Genomic DNA, 17452 nt, shown 5'->3' on the forward strand with positions numbered 1-17452 from the left:
AGCACAAGCAGCCCCTCCATACAGAACATGTGACTCTGTTTGGTGTGCACTCTCTAATGTTGGCATTATTGGACCACGGTTTTTTGAAGAGAACAATAAGGCCGTAACGGTCACTTCTGAGCATTATGTTCAACTGACTGAACAGTTTTTTCTTCCAGAACTTGAAGAAATGGACATGGGTGATGTCTGGTTCCAACAAGATGATGCCACAGCTAACAGGGCACGAACATCGATGACCGTGTTGCGCGGGCACTTCCCCGATCGTCTCATCTCTTTAAGGGGCAATCTCCAGTGGCCAGGATGCTTGCCAGATTTAGTGCCATGTGGCTTTTTCTCATGGGGCTATCTAAAATTCTTGATGTATACTAATCATCTGCAGACCCTGGCTGAGTTACAGAACAATACTTGTGTTGCTGTTATCAACATTGACAGAGACATGTTGGAAAAAGTCGATGAAACTTCAGATTTCGATTCTCCAAATGCATTAAGCAAAACGGAGGCCACCTTCAAGATATTATTTTCCAGAACTGAATGTAACAAAACTTTAGATGTTACTGTTTGTAAAGAAAGAAGAATTAAATTGATGTGTCTCATACTTTGATTTTTGATTTTTTAAAATACGTAAGTTCCTGCACTTCACCCTGTACATCTCAAGAAGTATGGCCAAAATTGCATAAATTATTTGACGGTGTTTCTGAAAATAAAGTTTGTGACTTTTGTTTACAATTTTTTGTCTATCCGAAAGATTCTAGTGATTCATATATCAACATTGAAAAATGTATGGGATAATTTGAAGCAAGAAATGGCCAAAGATGTAGAAAATAATCCAGAATTACCTGATTTATTTTTAATCTGTAAAATTTTAGGCATACTACCAGATGAGTATTTTTCATTTAAATCGAGTTGTATGCTTATGTCAAAAAGTTATAGCACTGTTGATAACTTGACAACTCAGCTTTGTGCATATGAGAGAGCTTTGTTGCGTAAACCAGGAGATTCTACTTCTCAAAAGGTGCTTATAAGTAACTCATTGAATCAAGCTTATAAACAATTGCAGTGGAAAAATAAAGTTGTTGGACACTACTGTAAGAAGCCAAATTATGTGATCGAAATGCCAAAAGTGGGTTGTGGATGGTCGATTACAAAAGCCTCAGAAAAGTGATGTGTGAGAAGCTGCTGAAATTTCAAATATGAACATGTTTCTCTTTGCTGAAACATCTATTGTTATTTCATCTGAGTGTGATGCTAGCAACTGGTTTGTAGATAATGGTGCAACAAATCGTATCACCAACACTGCCAATTTTTTCAAGACATTTGAACCATTTTCTGTGACACATATAGTTATATCAGCAGATGGTGATAGTGTCGAGGCTGTTGGCAAGGGCACAATAGAAATGGAAGCATCAGTGAATGGAAAGTGGTACAAAATCACTTTGAGTGATGTATGGTATGTACCAAGCAACAGCTGCTCAAAAGTAACATGCTCCTAAAATAGTGTGAACATTTTGAATTTATTTTATGAGCATAACACGTCATAGGAGCAATGACATGCATGACATAATTTACTACAAAAAAATCATCCATAAAAGACTTGAAAAAGGCCTAAGGCTGAAACTGTACAATCATACATGAAATAAAGAGAAAGGCAGCTGAAGGCATCAAGAAATATCTTTTAAAAATACATCACAGCTGTGGATCACATTGGATTGAAAATTATAAAGAGAATCAGTTTTCAGTCTTAGCAGCACAAGTCAAAAATCCAAAAACTATGTTTTTATTCACAACAGAAAGTTTATTTTAAAATTGGTGGAGTGACGGAACTAGTTGGATATCATGATTATGGAGGACTGTGTAAATTAATTATGAGAAGCATTCCTGCTGAAGTAAATAAAATCAGTCAAGAAATTTACTACAGTTGTATCATAAAAGATCTGGACATCAAAATAAGCGATATGTCAAGATGTTAATCTCCAAGATCTTAGGCATAAATGTGTGAATGGACTCAGAGCTCCGTGAAGGATGTATTTAAGGTAACACACATTGGCTTCCATTTGGGATCTGTAAGAAAGCTTCTGAACTGGAAGAGCTGATCCACATGGATGTCTGTGGTCCTTTTGAAAATTCTGGGTATCACTGCTTTGTGTTATTCAAAGATGATTGCAGTAAATTTCAAGCTGTTTACTTTGTCAAGGAAAAAATCAGAAGTTCCTTGTAACCTAAGACACATTATAACAGAAACAAAGACTACTGGTCATACAATAAAAAACCTCTTAAGTGATAATGGAGGAGAGTTAAGCAATAAACAGACCTGGGAGATTTTACAGAAGGAGAGCATAATAAAGTGTTTTATTATGCCATACACTCCACAGCAAAATGGATGCAGTGAAAGAGAAAATAGTACTTTTGTTGAAACAGCCAGAGCTATGATGCATGCTCATGGAAACATTCCTCAGTCATTTTGGGCTTTAATGATAAATTCTGCAGCATACTCCTGAAACGAATGGGACCTTCCAGTATTGTAGAGATGCCTCCATATGAAATATAGTATCAAAAGAAGCCTGGCATGAAGCACTTAAGTATGATAGGGTCTAAATGTTATGTTCACACTCCAAAACAATTAAGGGTGAAAATGGATTGAAAGACAGTAGAAGCGATTCTGATTGGTTATGACCACGACAGAGGTTATCGTATATGATGTGAAGAAAATTGTCAGTTAACAAGATCATGGGATGTTATTTTTGAAGAGAAAATCATGCAAAAGCAAAGTCCAGTAGTTACTGTGGATCTTGATCTCCTTCATCAGAAGTCTCAAGATTCATCAGACAAAATTAAGAGCAAACTGAAATTTAGTTTTCCAAGTGAAAATGAGTTCAATAAGTATGATGATTTACAGGATTAAACAGAAGAGAAATTAGGACAAAATGAGTTTGATAATAATGATGATTTACAGGGTGAAACTGAAAAGAGATTACAGCAATCTGATGATGGAAGAAATAGGCCACAACTGCATAAACATTTAATGCTAAAATGACTTCAAGACTATGTGATGCAGTTAACGACCTTTGATGAACTAGAATCTTATTGTGTCAGTATAAATTCAAGTCAACAAGACAACAGGAAAGCAGCAGTGGATCAAGAAATGGTGGCACAAGAAAATGGTACTTGGACTTTGAAAGATTTACATCCTGGAAAGAGGGCAATTCTATGTAAGTGGATTTATAAACTGCAGACAAATGCTAATGGATCGGTTGACAGATTCAAAGCAAGACTCATTATCAAAGAATTTTCTCAAAAGTAAGGGACTGATTATGAATGAACTTTCAGCCCTGTGGTGAAGATATCAACTATTCGAACATTACACAGCATTGCAGCCAAAGAGAAGGTGAACATTGCACAAATGGTTCTGACTACTGCCTTTCTTTACTGTGACCTGAAGCAAACAATGCTTATAACACAATCTGAAGGTTACGATGATGGTCCTAGAAAAGTATGTCTATTAATGAAAAGCTTATATGGCCTGAAAGAGGCACCTCGCTGCTGGAATGAGAGGTTCACTAATTACGTGATGGAATTAGGATTTAAGAGACAGAAAGTTTCTTACAAGATTGTCTTTGTAACTTATGTTGATGATGGGTTGATTGTGGCAAACAATGACAGTGAACTTAAAGAATTTATTGAAGAAAAGTGTGAGGTCATCCACATGAATGCTAAAAGGAATTAATTACACTTCGGTTACACAATAAATCAGTCTAATCTAAAAGCCACAAATTCAAGTAAATACCTAGGTATTACAATTATGAACAACTTAAATTGGAAGGAACACATAGAAAACATTGTGGTGCAGGGTAACCAAAGAGTGCGTTTTATTGGCAGGACACTTAGAAAATGTAACAGATCTACTAAGGAGACTGCCTACACTACGCTTGTCTGTCTGCTTTTACAACACTGCTGCACAGTGTGGGATCTTTACCAGATAGGACTGATGGAGTACATCAAAAAAGTTCAATGAAGGGCAGCACATTTTGTATTATCGGGAAATATGGGAGAGAGTGTCACAGAAATGATACAGGATTTGGGCTGGACATCATTAAAAGAAAGACATTTTTCATTGCGACGGACTCTTCTCACGAAATTCCAGTCACCAACTTTCTCCTCCAAATGGGAAAATATTTTGTTGACACTGACCTACTTAGGAAGAAACTATCACCACAATAAAATAAGGGAAATTAGAACTTGTACGGAAAGATATAGGTGTTCGTTCTTTCCACGCACTATACAAGAATGGAATAATAGAGAATTGTGGAGGTGGTTCAATGAACCCTCTGCCAGGCACTTAAATGTGATTTGAAGAGTATCCATGTAGATGCAGATGTAGATGCAGAAGATCTTGAAAGAGAATTCAAAATAAAATCAAAGACAGCATCATATTTCTTAGGCTTGGAAATTGATAGAAAAGAAGATGGATTCATTCAAGTGAGTCAGACTCACTACACCAGGAAGTTTTTGGAGTACTTTGGTAGGGGTGATTGTACTGTAACAACTCCAATTATCAAGGTCAATTGCACAGAAGAGAACCCTGTCAACACTGAATATCCTTATAGACAAACAATTGGATCCTTGATGTATCTGATGTGTGGGACAAGACCAGACATAGCATATGCATTTGGAGTGGTATGTAGATGTCTTGGAAATCCAACAGATCATGATGTAATAAGGGTAAAAGAATTTTTTGCTATTTGAGAGTCACATATGACCATGGACTTATTTACAAAAGTTGTGAAGAGAAAGGCATTCTTGAATGTTACAGTAATACCGATCACGGAGGTGGTTTAGGGACTGGACGATCTATCTTAGGTGTTCTCTGCCTGTACTTCAGTGCACCTGTCCATTGAATGAGTCAGTGACAAACTGCTGTTGCAGTCTCTACTACAGATGCTGAAGTTGTAGCGACTAGTGAAGTAGCACAAGAAATGGTCTGGATGAAGAGACTTTTAACTGAACTTTCCCAGCTAAAGGATTTGAATCCTTGCCTATGAGTGGACAATGAAGCTGCTGGTCAATTCGTACAGAATCACCAATCGATGAAACATATTTGTGTCAAACACTTCTTTGTTTAAAAATTAGTTACAGCTGGTGAAATTACCATTTCAAGAGTAGGTGCAGAAAATCAGCTAGAGAATTTATTAACAAAACCAATATTTGGTGCCTGATTAAGACAGTTGTGAAAAAATATGAGAGTGCGTAAGTCCTTAAATAAGTGAGAATGTTAAAGTTTTGCATTGTGAACAGTTTTATTCAATAACTTCATTGACATTTAAATATCTCTGTCTTACCACACAGGGATTGTTTCATGTTTTTTGTGACAATGGAAATTTGTTATCATTGTTAAGTGTTATTCTGTAGACTTGTAACAAACCAGTGTGTTTTTTATCTACAAAAAACTTGTGCCATTCCTAAATAACCAGTCACATACACCAAGTAATTAGAAGTGTACTAGTTTCCACATTAGCATTAAAGAAAGATGATCAGAGCTAGTACAGTTAAGTTTGCATGAATATCAAATAAACTTTGGCATAGACTCCAATTAAATAAGGTACTGTGAAAGAATAACCAGAATCGAAGTTCCAACTATGTGTTAAAGTTGAAGCACACCAGTGCAACTGTTTCACCATCCACAAATGTTCATCACATAATATAACTGTGACACGTGCAAAGTTAAAGTCATTCAGTTGCTAAAACTCTTGTAAGCATCATCAAACCGTTTGTCACTCATGAAATTTTAAAGTACTGTAACAGTGCAGCTACTTGCCTCTCAGAAACTAAGTTCAACTCCTATTGAAAGCTACTCTGATTTACCAGCAACTGCTCTGAATAACTGCACTAAGACAATGCCAGACGAAAAGACCACAATTCACAGGAGCATCGCATATTTAACACTTCGAGAAACTGTACCACACTAGTCATTTTCAAAACTTCTTACAAATTTATGTTAAAATGAATGTCATTTAAATTACATTGTTTTTCTTAATACTAAATGTGATGGAAAACACCATGTGATTAGTGGAACCATGGTAGTCAATTGTAATGTTGTGCCAGCTGCTCAGTTTCCTTAGTAATATGGTGCCACTGCAATCCACAAAGAGATTAGCAAAATCATTAGGCCACTGGAAATAATAATTCTGCTGATTATAAAGATTATCAAGCAAAGTATTGAGATTTGTGGTAACTAACATTGGAACCTATGGAAAATAAAAAATCTGAATCTGGAGACTGCAGTCATGTGTGCGAGTTGCATTTGTGTGAGTGAGTGAGTGAGTGTGTGTGTGTGTGTGTGTGTGTGTGTGTGTGTTTGTGTGTCGTCTATTGTTGATGAAGGCCAATGGCCAAAACTTTAATTGTGAGAGTATTTTTGTTCTGAACTTACCTTTTCATAATACTGCTGCATATTCATCGATATTCATCAAAATACAGCACACAGTGTGTCACTCGCAGAGGGACTGCAGAGATAAAATTACACTAATTACTGCTCTCACGGAGGCATTTAAACATTCTTCCTGCTCTTCAGTTGCAAACAGATGGAAGTCATAAATGTGATAACAACGAGGAGTATCGTCTTCCACAAATCCATCCTTGCAGATTTCCTAAAGTCATGAGGTGTCAAATCAGCACACACTTTACTGCAAAGTAAAAATTCATTCTGGAAACAATTTGTGTCTAAGCCACGTCTCCACACTATCCTTTCTTCCATGAGTGCTAGTCCTGCAAGGAGAACTTCTGTAAAGTAGTGTGGAAGGCAGAAGATGAGGTACTGGAGGAAGTAAATTTTTGACCGGCAAGGAGGGGGGGGGGGGGGGGTTTGACTCATGCTTGGATAACTCATTTGATAGAGCACTTGCCCTCAAAAGGCAAAGGTCCCAAGTTTGAGTTTCAGTCTGACACATAGTTTTAACCCACCAGGAGGTTTCAGGTCAGTGCACAATTTGCTCCAGAGTAAAAATTAATTGTGGAAAAAGTCCCCCAGGCTGTGGCTAAGCTGTGTCTTTCCAGTATCCTTTCTTGCAGGAGTGCTAGTCTGGGAGTAGTAAAGCTGTGAGGGTGGCTCATGAATCATGCTTGGATAGCTTATTTGGTAGAGCACTTTTTGATGAAAGATTCAGGTCTTTGGCCTGATTTGTTTAATTACCCAAGTTGTAAACCAAACTACCAGCAGAATTTCTTTTTATGTAAGTTGCACTGTCTTATTTCTGTTTGCAATGTACATTTTCTTGCTGATATTTTTCTATCTTTACCAATTCCAGTGATTTCTTATATTTAAATATATTTATTAGAAAAGTGATAAAACCTTTTTCTGTTTTTGTGTGTCTACTTACTAAAACAAATAAAATTTTAATTTCAGCGCTCGAGCTGGTTGGACCAAATTACCGATCATTTGTAACTGTGATGACATGTATGTTCTACACACTTGGACTTGTAATGCTTGCTGGAGTGACATATTTAGTGAGGGATTGGGTCCATTTGGCTCTTGCTACAACTGTGCCATTCCTCTTATATTATGTGTACTGGTTGTAAGTTAAAGCATGATATATATTTTGAATATTTTGTGTATACACAAGTTAGCTTGTTAATTAATGTGTGCTCAGTTTTCTTCCAGAAAGCCCTAGATGGCTTCTTGCAAAAGGACAATTTGAGGAAGGATCAAAAATTCTTCATACACTGGCAAGAATCAATAAAAAAGAACTACCCTCTACATTTACAGAGAAACTAAAGGTGAGAATAAAAAAAGAATATGTAACAGTTCATTTAAACAAGCCTCTATTCTTCCAGCATGTATATGACAATTATTCTTTAATAAGTACATAGAAGCAGTAGATAAATAGCACCTATTTAGTACAGCTGAAGAATTAGCATTTATTGCTTTCAAATTAGTGATCTTTCTGCTAAATCTATTAAATAAATTTCAGTCTGTGTAAGCACAATACAGAATGTAGGCTAGAATCAATTACTATTCATCAAATAGAAGAGATGCTGGCTGCTTGAATTTTAGCACCAAAGGCCAGTGTCCTCATGCACCATATTAAGAAATTCTTACTAGCCATCTAGAAACCTAAACCTCTCAGCCAATTCAGATTTATTGATGAGATCTTTGATATGAACTGTCAATACCTGTCCTTTCATTTCACACAGTTCTCAGTTCATTACATTACATGAGTCGTATACCATGGATCCTTTGGACGGAAGTCTCTGGTATAAGAAAAGAGATCAATGGCGTACAGGATGCATTACCAAAATTTGGACAAATTAAAATTAAAATTTCTTTCATCACAAGTCATTATTGGCATTATGCACTGCCATTTGCTTCTATTTAGCAAACAACCATTACCTTAAATGGCCAAGATGTTGAAACGAAGTGTTGTGTGATAAAAGAGATCCTTTTGTTGAAGGCATACATGATGGGCTCAGCAGCAGATATAACTCACTTCTTCAAATACAGTTAATGTTGTTATGGCAAAATATTCGACTTTTGAACAGTCAACTGAAGATTCCACAATTTAGGCAACATTACCCAAAAGACCACATCATGAGGACCCTTGAAGTTGCAAAAGAGCGTAAAGACTGAGTGCAGGGCTTCCAAGGCAATCATTACAATCACTGATGAAGTTATTGGTGAAGATTATTGGTGTAAGTAAAAATTATTGGTGTAAGTGAAGATTACTGATGTAAGTGAACCAGCAATGTGTAGAATTACCGAGGAGGAGTTTTGATACAAATCCTCCACATTCAATATAAGACAAGTGCTCTTGGAGGCTGGGAGGGCGAAGCAAGTCAGTCTTAGGAATTTGCTTCTGTGTGCAATGAAAAATGATCCCACAGAGCAGATCAGATTCTTTCCTGATCGTAAGAGTTTCATGATAGGAGCAAAAATCAAATGGACAAATGACAATTGGCTTGTTCATGATCCAGAGGATGAACCCATGGTTTCCAGAATAAAATTTCCCCTTGTTCATGATCCAGAGGATGAACCCATTGTTGTCAGAGTAAAATTCCCATCAGTCTTCACATGCTAAGTATTGTAACCAGTGAGATTCATGTAATGGCCCCACACAAAAAAAAGAAACTGTCACAAATGTAGATTATTTAACATTATTTTGAACATTGTGAAGCTGTGGATAGAAACAGTGGGGTCTATAACTCCATGAACCATTTGCTACAAAACAGGATATCAGACAATTTTAGTATGTTTTGATGTAAAGAATTTTGGCCTCCCAACAACCCTGATTTTAATGATCTGGATTACTACAGATGAATAAAAATGAAACATTTCAATAATCCCATAGAATCTCTAAATTTGTGAATAACAGTATGGTTGCGAGTCCAGTAGGACAACATTTGTTATTAACCAGCTGGTTATTCATGTAACTGCATATTCATGTAACTGCATTCATGTAATCAGCAGGAAACATTTATAGTGGACAGTGAGCAGAGTTTATGTAATAATCTTAGAAATGTTTGCCTTTATACTAAAAATATTTCAATAACAACTGACTAATGCTGAAATAGTGCAAATATTATATCACAGTAATATTTACTTACAAAATTTATTTCATTGACCCTTTCAGATCTGAATTTTTTTCTGGTGGAAGGAAGTTGTTTCTTTATGTGTGTGGTAATGCTTGTAGGTGATTTTTTAATGATTTGGATGCAAGATTTATATATAATTATGTACCCCTTCTCAAAACATTCTTAGTAGACTTGTCTTCATTTTACAGACTAAAAGAGCTAATTATGAAATATTCTCTATTTTGGTAAATAGTAAAATGATCATTCAATACTTACCATGCAAAATAACAAAAATAATATTCAATTATACAGTAGAATAAAGCAAACCAACCGCATCAGTGTATTCTGGCAGTCACAAGCTGCTGAACACTGCTACAATGACTTTCGGATATTTTCATAGTAATGCTCAAAGCTGGCAGCACTTGCACATGAAAATGCAGAACATTCACAAATGTGTACCTCAGTTTTCCACTGGGAAAAAATACTTCTGTTGCAGCCAAGACAAAGTAAAAGTGAAAAAGTAATACAGTTGTAGCCAGAGGGTCTGATAACGATGTGTTTGACTTACAAACTGTGCAACGAGCAGTATATGATTGGCTTCTTAGTGACCTGACAACAATTTTTTTTAAATGTAGCATATTTATTCTGTAAAACAGCATGTCTGAAACTGGCAGCAAAACTGCACAGAAATATATTACAAAATTACAAGACAGAGTTGCTTGCAGTAATAGTTCTGTTGATAGGCACACATAAAACTAAATGCCATACACTACCTAACTTTTAGAGGTAACAGTTGCTTCATTGAGGAGTGGTGAGGGGTAACTGGGGGGTTAAAAAAGAAGTGCAAGTCATTCAGACCCCACTTTAAGAGAGACCTACCTATAGTGAGGACAAGGATAGATAAAGGAGAAAGATGAAAGGGAGGAGGGAGGCAAGCATTAGAGTCAGTCTCATAATTTATATTTTTCTCGGCAGAAAAGTAATAAGACTATTAGGATTTGAAACAACCCCAATAATGAATGTTAATCAGGAGCATGTACCCAGTACAGAACTGCATAGCTGTTAGGGCACAGGTAAAGAGCACTTGCGTAGGAATGGCAAATAAACATTTGCCCTTTACAAATGAACTGTCAAATACTATGGTATTGTGATAAGGTTATCATAATTATCTTGAAAACACAGTGATGTGGTTATGATTTGTAATGTCATTGCAAAAACTAGTGCTACACAACATCAAATTGAAAACTGACACTTCATGTTGTAAATTAATGATAATACTATTGAGATTACAAAGTAATGAAGAACTTAAAACTACAAAACTTGTTGGAATAGAAAATATGTTTGTGAAAATACATTTGCGAAAATCTTAAAATTCAGTAAAATCCTCCCAGAGATACTGTGGACAAACTATCTGGCTTAATTTAGTTTCATATGTTAAGCTGAGATTTCTTATTTTTCATGTAAAATTTTAAATTCATTACAGTGCAGGACTTAATGAAGTAATTACATCAATTATGATCTTAACATCTGATTTGCCTTATCAACAGGTATGTATATATATGAGCAGACTACATACTGCACAACGGAATATATGTTTCTACTCTCTCTCTGTTGTTATGGCGTGAAAGTGCTGTAACAAATATGTATTAAAGAGTCATGCACCTAATCTCATTTTGTGGGGATCTTGGCACATGGTTCATGTTTGAGCTAGGAACATGGGTTAAAATGATTTTGGTTTAGCCCAGACTAGCAGCCACTTGAATAGCCATTCGAACGTCTCTTATCGTAGCTTGTTACAGTACATTAAGCTAGGTTTGAACAACAAACCGGCGGTGGCACCCAAGAAAACTGTTCAAATTGATTAATTCCTTTTGGAAAAGATTTTAACTGGACAGAAATTAATGCTCAGCTAATGGCACCATCTGTACATACAAAGTTCAGATTTTATGTGCAAAAACAGTCACCCTTAAACAATTTCAGACTTGAGTGAGACTTATTGTTCAAATGTGGTCCACTGTATCAGATCTTGGTCTAAGGTAAGCTTTAACTGTTTGCATTTTATGTGCCAAAAACACCTCTTCCTGGAACATTTCTGAAGCGCGCCACTTCTATGTCTCAGACTTGAACAAATTGGTTTGAATTTTATAACTAAGTAGACAAATACATTTGATTAATGGTTGTTCTGTTGCTCTGTAAAAGCTTTATCCATTGCCATGATATAACGGTGTACAGTTGCACGTAAAGTGCACAGAAAGTTCAGTTTTACATGAATCCCACATGCTGAGAGTCTTAAAGTGATGCAGGTGATAATAAAAAATATACTCTTATGGTAATTATAAGAAGTATTTGTAAAAAGTCTTTCACTGTTTGGGTTCTATGTGCAGAAAACCACATACTTAGACATGAAACTGTGTTTCATAGAAATTTGTTTGTAGTTTAAGTGCTGCATCTGGATATAATTTAAAAATGGTTGATGGTTGTTTCATTATTTATATGTTAAATATTTCATTCACCAGTGGCTTAAAACCACTGAAAAATGTTTGGATGTGCATGAACGAAATCAGCCCTGCACAAAATGACATACTGTTTTATGAAACATTTCAAACTTGATTGACGATGACATAAAAAATTAAAAAATCAAAAAATTACTACATGATTAACTGTAAGGAAAAAGGTCACCTTATTTCTAACCAACAGAACATGTCTTACTGCATTTTCTTAAAAAAACTACTATGCTATCTTGCAGAAAATTTATTCTTAGACAAAACAAGCTTAAGTTTGTCAATTTTAATACAGGACTGAAACGTTGACAGTATTTCATCATTATACATTGTTTCACAGTTTTTCTGCTTATTTCAGCCAATCATACATGTACTTAATTATGATTGGTTGCTGCAAAATTTTGCCCCAAAATTATTCACGAGTTTTTATTGCAGAAGTATCTTAATTTTAAATGGCAGGAAGTTTCAGATAAGAGGTAATAACAAGAGGTATGCTTTTTATTATTTGTTAGGCAAATCAATCAGCTTGTGATATACTATGCTTTTAAGTATAAACTATTTACATACATTAATATCATAAATTTCACACAATATTTAATATTTTGTTTGGTACTGTGGTTTTGTTTGCTGTTATTTTTTGCACTGTGTTATGTATTTATGGTTATTTTTCATATGTTTGGGTTTACAGTCCCAGTATGTGAACAAAATATGTGTAATTATGAAAGAAAAAATTATAAAACGGAACCAATAAAAAAGTTAAACAAAGTTTTTAAAAATTAAAAAATGTAAAACAAATAACAAAATAATTAAAATTAATTAGTAAAATATAAAAAAAATTGAAAAATAAAACAAAAGACCTCCTGCATGCATGTGACCTTGACGTGGTGGTGAGGCTTCTGTGCTCTGAGGATACAGTAGACTATACTGGACAGGTTCTATCATACTATTTGGGTAACTGTAGAGACACCAGAATAATGAAACCCAACCCAAGCAACATGGTTCAAAAGACAATAAAAAACCCTGCACTGGATCACTCACTGCCTGAGTCAACAAAAATCTACATCAGTTCATCAGTTGCCAAACTGTGGCAGTCTGGTGTCAAAATTATGGTAGAGTAAAAGTTGGGAGATGAATGAATCCTACTTCCCCGGTGCAGTGAGCTCTCTTAGCTGCAAGGTGCTGGCACACCTGCAGCTTGCAATGTATACACAAAACTCCATGAGACTGTGCCCAGAATCCAGAAGATGCACCAGTCATATCAAACAATTATGATATCATGTTCTTAAAAAGCATACAGGTAATAGCTAAAAAAGTTTTTCTGGTGGGGATAAAATTTCTAGTTTGTGGGTTGATTACTGGGTGGATGTTAAAACAATTTTTTGATTTCTGGATAAGGGAGGGGGTTGATTTTTTCCCCTATGGACTATTTCTCCTCCAAACCCATCCCCTGTTACATATATGGTGAGGGGTGTAGGAACAAACAGATAAAAATTTATGTGCTTGTACAACAGTAAATATCTGAGAGTGGAAGTGCATCTATAGTGGGAAGCATCCCAGAGTGGGCATGCATGCATCCGAAACTTTAATGATATGTTGTGTTATGTTGCAAGACATGACAAATGCCATGCTGGATGTTACGATGGCATGTGTCATGTTATACAACATGACATTACCTATCATGTTACTTTACTTGACATGACACATTATATTACATAACATGGATAGTAAAACTAACAAGTAAAAATATGCGAACAGTGTCAAGATGTTTTGATTTAAATGTCTTTGAAGCTGCCAAATTAGTTGAAAAGCTAGCTCCCTTCTTTTACGTCCTGAACTCAGCACATTTTGTGTCATTCTAGGAGGATTTTTCATTCTGGTTTATTACAATATATGAAAATAACTAAATACATATTACTTTGACTGAAGTAGCATAAAAATAAATAGATACTATATGATGTATACAGATTGAAAGTGGCATGATAATGTAAATTGGTCTTCTTGTAGTCATTCATAGAGTCAGAACTATGTTGAAGGAGTAATTTTGTGACATTCTTCCTAAAGAAGACATTTTTATTTTTACAGAAGGTGGTAATTTGTAATAAAGCAATCTCCTCACATACACTGATTGGCAAAAGGAAGTGAAGCACACAGGTGGATGAAATGAAATGAAGCTTCAGGCTTTGAGAGGCTACATGATGTTATTTCAGTGGTTACAATATCAAGCCAAATTTACAAAGAACTTGTCTGTACAAGCTCATATATCAGTATGACATTGCACCCTGCCTGGCCTAGACACATGCAGTGATTCAGTTGAGAAGGGTGTCATAAAGCTGTTGTAGCCTCTCTGGAGGCAAGCTGGCCTACAACGGTTGTAACTGTTCCTCAGTTTCTTGAATATTGGCTCTGGGATGTAGTTGATGTACAAGTTGCTCTCATACATGTTCTATCAGGAACAGACCTGAGAATCTTACTGGCTACAGGATTATGTCAGCGCCATGCAAAAAGTTCATACAGATGTATGCTACATCGGAACAAGCATTGCCCTGTTGTAAAATGCTGCAATTTCTCTGTATACTACAGCATCATCGCCGAAAAGCTGCATGGAACTTCCGACACTATCTACTAGGTCATTTATATATATTGTGAAAAGCAATGGTCCCATAACACTCCCCTGTGGATGCCAGAGGTTACTTTAACATCTGTAGACATCTCTCCATTGTGAACAACATGCTGTGTTCTGTTTGCTAAAAACTCTTCAATCTAGCCACACAGCTGGTCTAATATTCCATAGGCTCTTACTTTGTTTATCAGGTGACAGTGCGGAACTGTATCGAACGCCTTCCGGAAGTCAAGCAAAATGGCATCTACCTGGGAGCCTGTATCAAATATTTTCTGAGTCTCATGAAGAAATAAAGCAATTTTGGTCTCAGAATCCATGTTGATTCCTACAGAGTAGATTCTGGGTTTCCAGAAATGACATGATATGCGAGCAAAAAAACATGTTCTCAAATTCTACAACAGATTGATGTCAGATATATAGGTCTATAGTTTTGCACATCTGCTCGACGACCCTTCTTGAAAACTGGAACTACCTGTGCTCTTTTCCAATCATTTGGAACCTTCCGTACCTATAGATACTTGCGGAACACGGCTGTTAGAAGGGGGGCAAGTTCTTTCGCATACTCTGTGAAGAATCGAATTGGTATCCCATCAGGTCCAGTGGACTTTCCTCTGTTCAGTAGCTTTTCTATTCCTTGGACACTTATTTCGATGTCAGCCAATTTTTTGTTCATGGAGGATTTAGAGAAGGAACTGCAGTGCGGTCGTCCTCTGTGATACAGCTTTGGAAAAAAGTGCTTAGTATTTCAGCTTTACGCTTGTCATCCTCTGTTTCAGTGCCATTGTTATCCCAGAGTGTCTGGATATGCTGTTTCGATTCATTTACTGATTTAACGTAAGACCAGATCTTCCTAGGATTTTCTATCAAGTCAATACATAGATTTTACTTTAATTCACTGAATGCTTCACACATAGCCCTCCTTACGCTAACTTTGACATCGTTTAGCTTGTTTGTCTGAGAGGTTTTGGCTGCATTTAAATTTGCAGTGAAGCTATCTTTGCTTTCACGTTAGTTCCCTAACTTTGTTGTTGAACCATGGTGGGTTTTTTCCGTCTCTCACAGTTTTACTTGGCATGTACCTGTCTGGACTTTGTAAAAATTTTGGCAGAATTTATCTCTGGCTCCAGCCAGCTTTCTGTACCTATAACGATTTCAGCTTCGGTGCTTTCTATCAGCACTTGAAGTTCCGGTACTTTACCAACACAGCTTCGACAGTTTACAATTACAATACCGACTGCTGCTTGGTCCCCACATGTCCTGACTTTTCCCCGCACCCTTTGAGGCTGTTGCCCTTTCTGTACTTGCCCGAGGACATCTAACCTAAAAAACTGCCCAGTCCACACCACACAACCCCTGCTACCTGTGTAGCTGCCTGCTATGTGTAGTGGACTCCTGACCTATCCAGCAGAACCCCGAAACCCCACCACCTTATGGCACAAGTCGAGGAATCTGCAGCCTACACGGTCCCAGAACCGTCTCAGCCTGTGATTCAGACTCTCCACTCGGCTCTGTGCCAAAGGTACACAGTCAGTCCTGTCAACGATGCTGTAGATGGTGAGCTCTGCTTTCATCCCGCTAGCGAGATTGGCAGTCTTCACCAAATCAGATAGCCGCTGGAAGCCAGAGAGGATTTCCTCTGATCCATAGCAACACACATTATTGGTGCCGACATGAGCGACCACCTGCAGGTGGGTGCACCCTGTACCCTTCATGGCATACGGAAGGACCCTTTCTGCATCTGGAATGACTCCCCCCAGTATGCACATGGGGTGCACATTGGTTTTCTTTCCCTCCCATCCTCTTCCTAGGTTGCTGCCTTACTCACCAACAATGGACATATACAGTAGTGTCCAACCATGATTTATTGCTGAATACAATCCAAAGCTGTCAGTCAGCAGTGATAGTTGCTTCCTGGTCATGGCACCACTCCAAACACAGCTGTTTCTCTTTTGGTGTTAGTGGTAGCCTATGCATGGGATTGTAATTCCCTCGTCTGGCAATGGCTAGTCCTTGGCAAAGGCACGGAATGACATGGAATGTTAAAGGTAGTCCATTACTAGTTTTGGGATGGCAGACAAAGATGCAGAGAGTTACAATGTGCTTGGTGCATGAATCAGTGATACTCCATTGTTGTCAGACATAATCAACAGAAATCTTGATGACATGTGTGCTCAACGTCAGGCTGCTGTCACTTATGAATGCCCTACAAATGGTGAGCATGATTTAACCAGCTGGCCAAATGGAGATACACAGTAAGGCCCCTTTCAAACTATGTTGTACACTATTAACACTGTCACATGAGTACATGCCATCTCGTGTCCTTCACAGTGCTCGCTCAACATCTGATGCTGTTCATATCCCTTATACCCTACTAAGCCTGGTAACATCACTAAACGGGAACAACACACATGCACTCTGGTGGCCACTCGATCTGTTACAGAGACTTTCAAATCTAATTATTTACATAGCCACTGATGGTATGTACATGAATGAATTTCCATTAACATCAGACCATGTCTTCTGTATGACTCGCTTTTATTGTCAGGCAGTATGTCTCAAACTATTGTAAACTTTATTAAGCCTGTGAATTGTTAGATGGGTGTTGTTGTGGCTTCTAGTGTGATAGTAATCAACACCATTTTCAGTTGGAAGAAAAGCAGATTATTTTTTTTATGAAAGTGTCTGTCTCAAGAATATAAATAAATGGATCAAGTAAAATAATTAGTGCCTTGCGATGTGTAGACAACCTCCAAGATGGTGCACCCTGGGCAAC

At 37.0% G+C, this 17452-nt stretch overlaps 1 protein-coding gene across 3 annotated transcripts in view; it reads left to right on the forward strand.

Moving 5' to 3' along the window:
- The window catches only part of LOC126272884 (carcinine transporter), a 414147-nt gene that overhangs the window by 230007 nt on the left and 166688 nt on the right, over positions 1-17452 (forward strand). For all 3 annotated transcript variants that reach the window (XM_049976130.1, XM_049976131.1, XM_049976132.1), the window contains 2 exons: positions 7397-7565; positions 7641-7767. In XM_049976130.1, the coding sequence (XP_049832087.1) occupies positions 7397-7565; positions 7641-7767 (296 nt within the window). The remainder of the gene's footprint in view (positions 1-7396; positions 7566-7640; positions 7768-17452) is intronic.

Source organism: Schistocerca gregaria, chromosome 5 (assembly GCF_023897955.1).
Source record: "Schistocerca gregaria isolate iqSchGreg1 chromosome 5, iqSchGreg1.2, whole genome shotgun sequence".
NCBI lineage: Eukaryota > Metazoa > Arthropoda > Insecta > Orthoptera > Acrididae > Schistocerca > Schistocerca gregaria.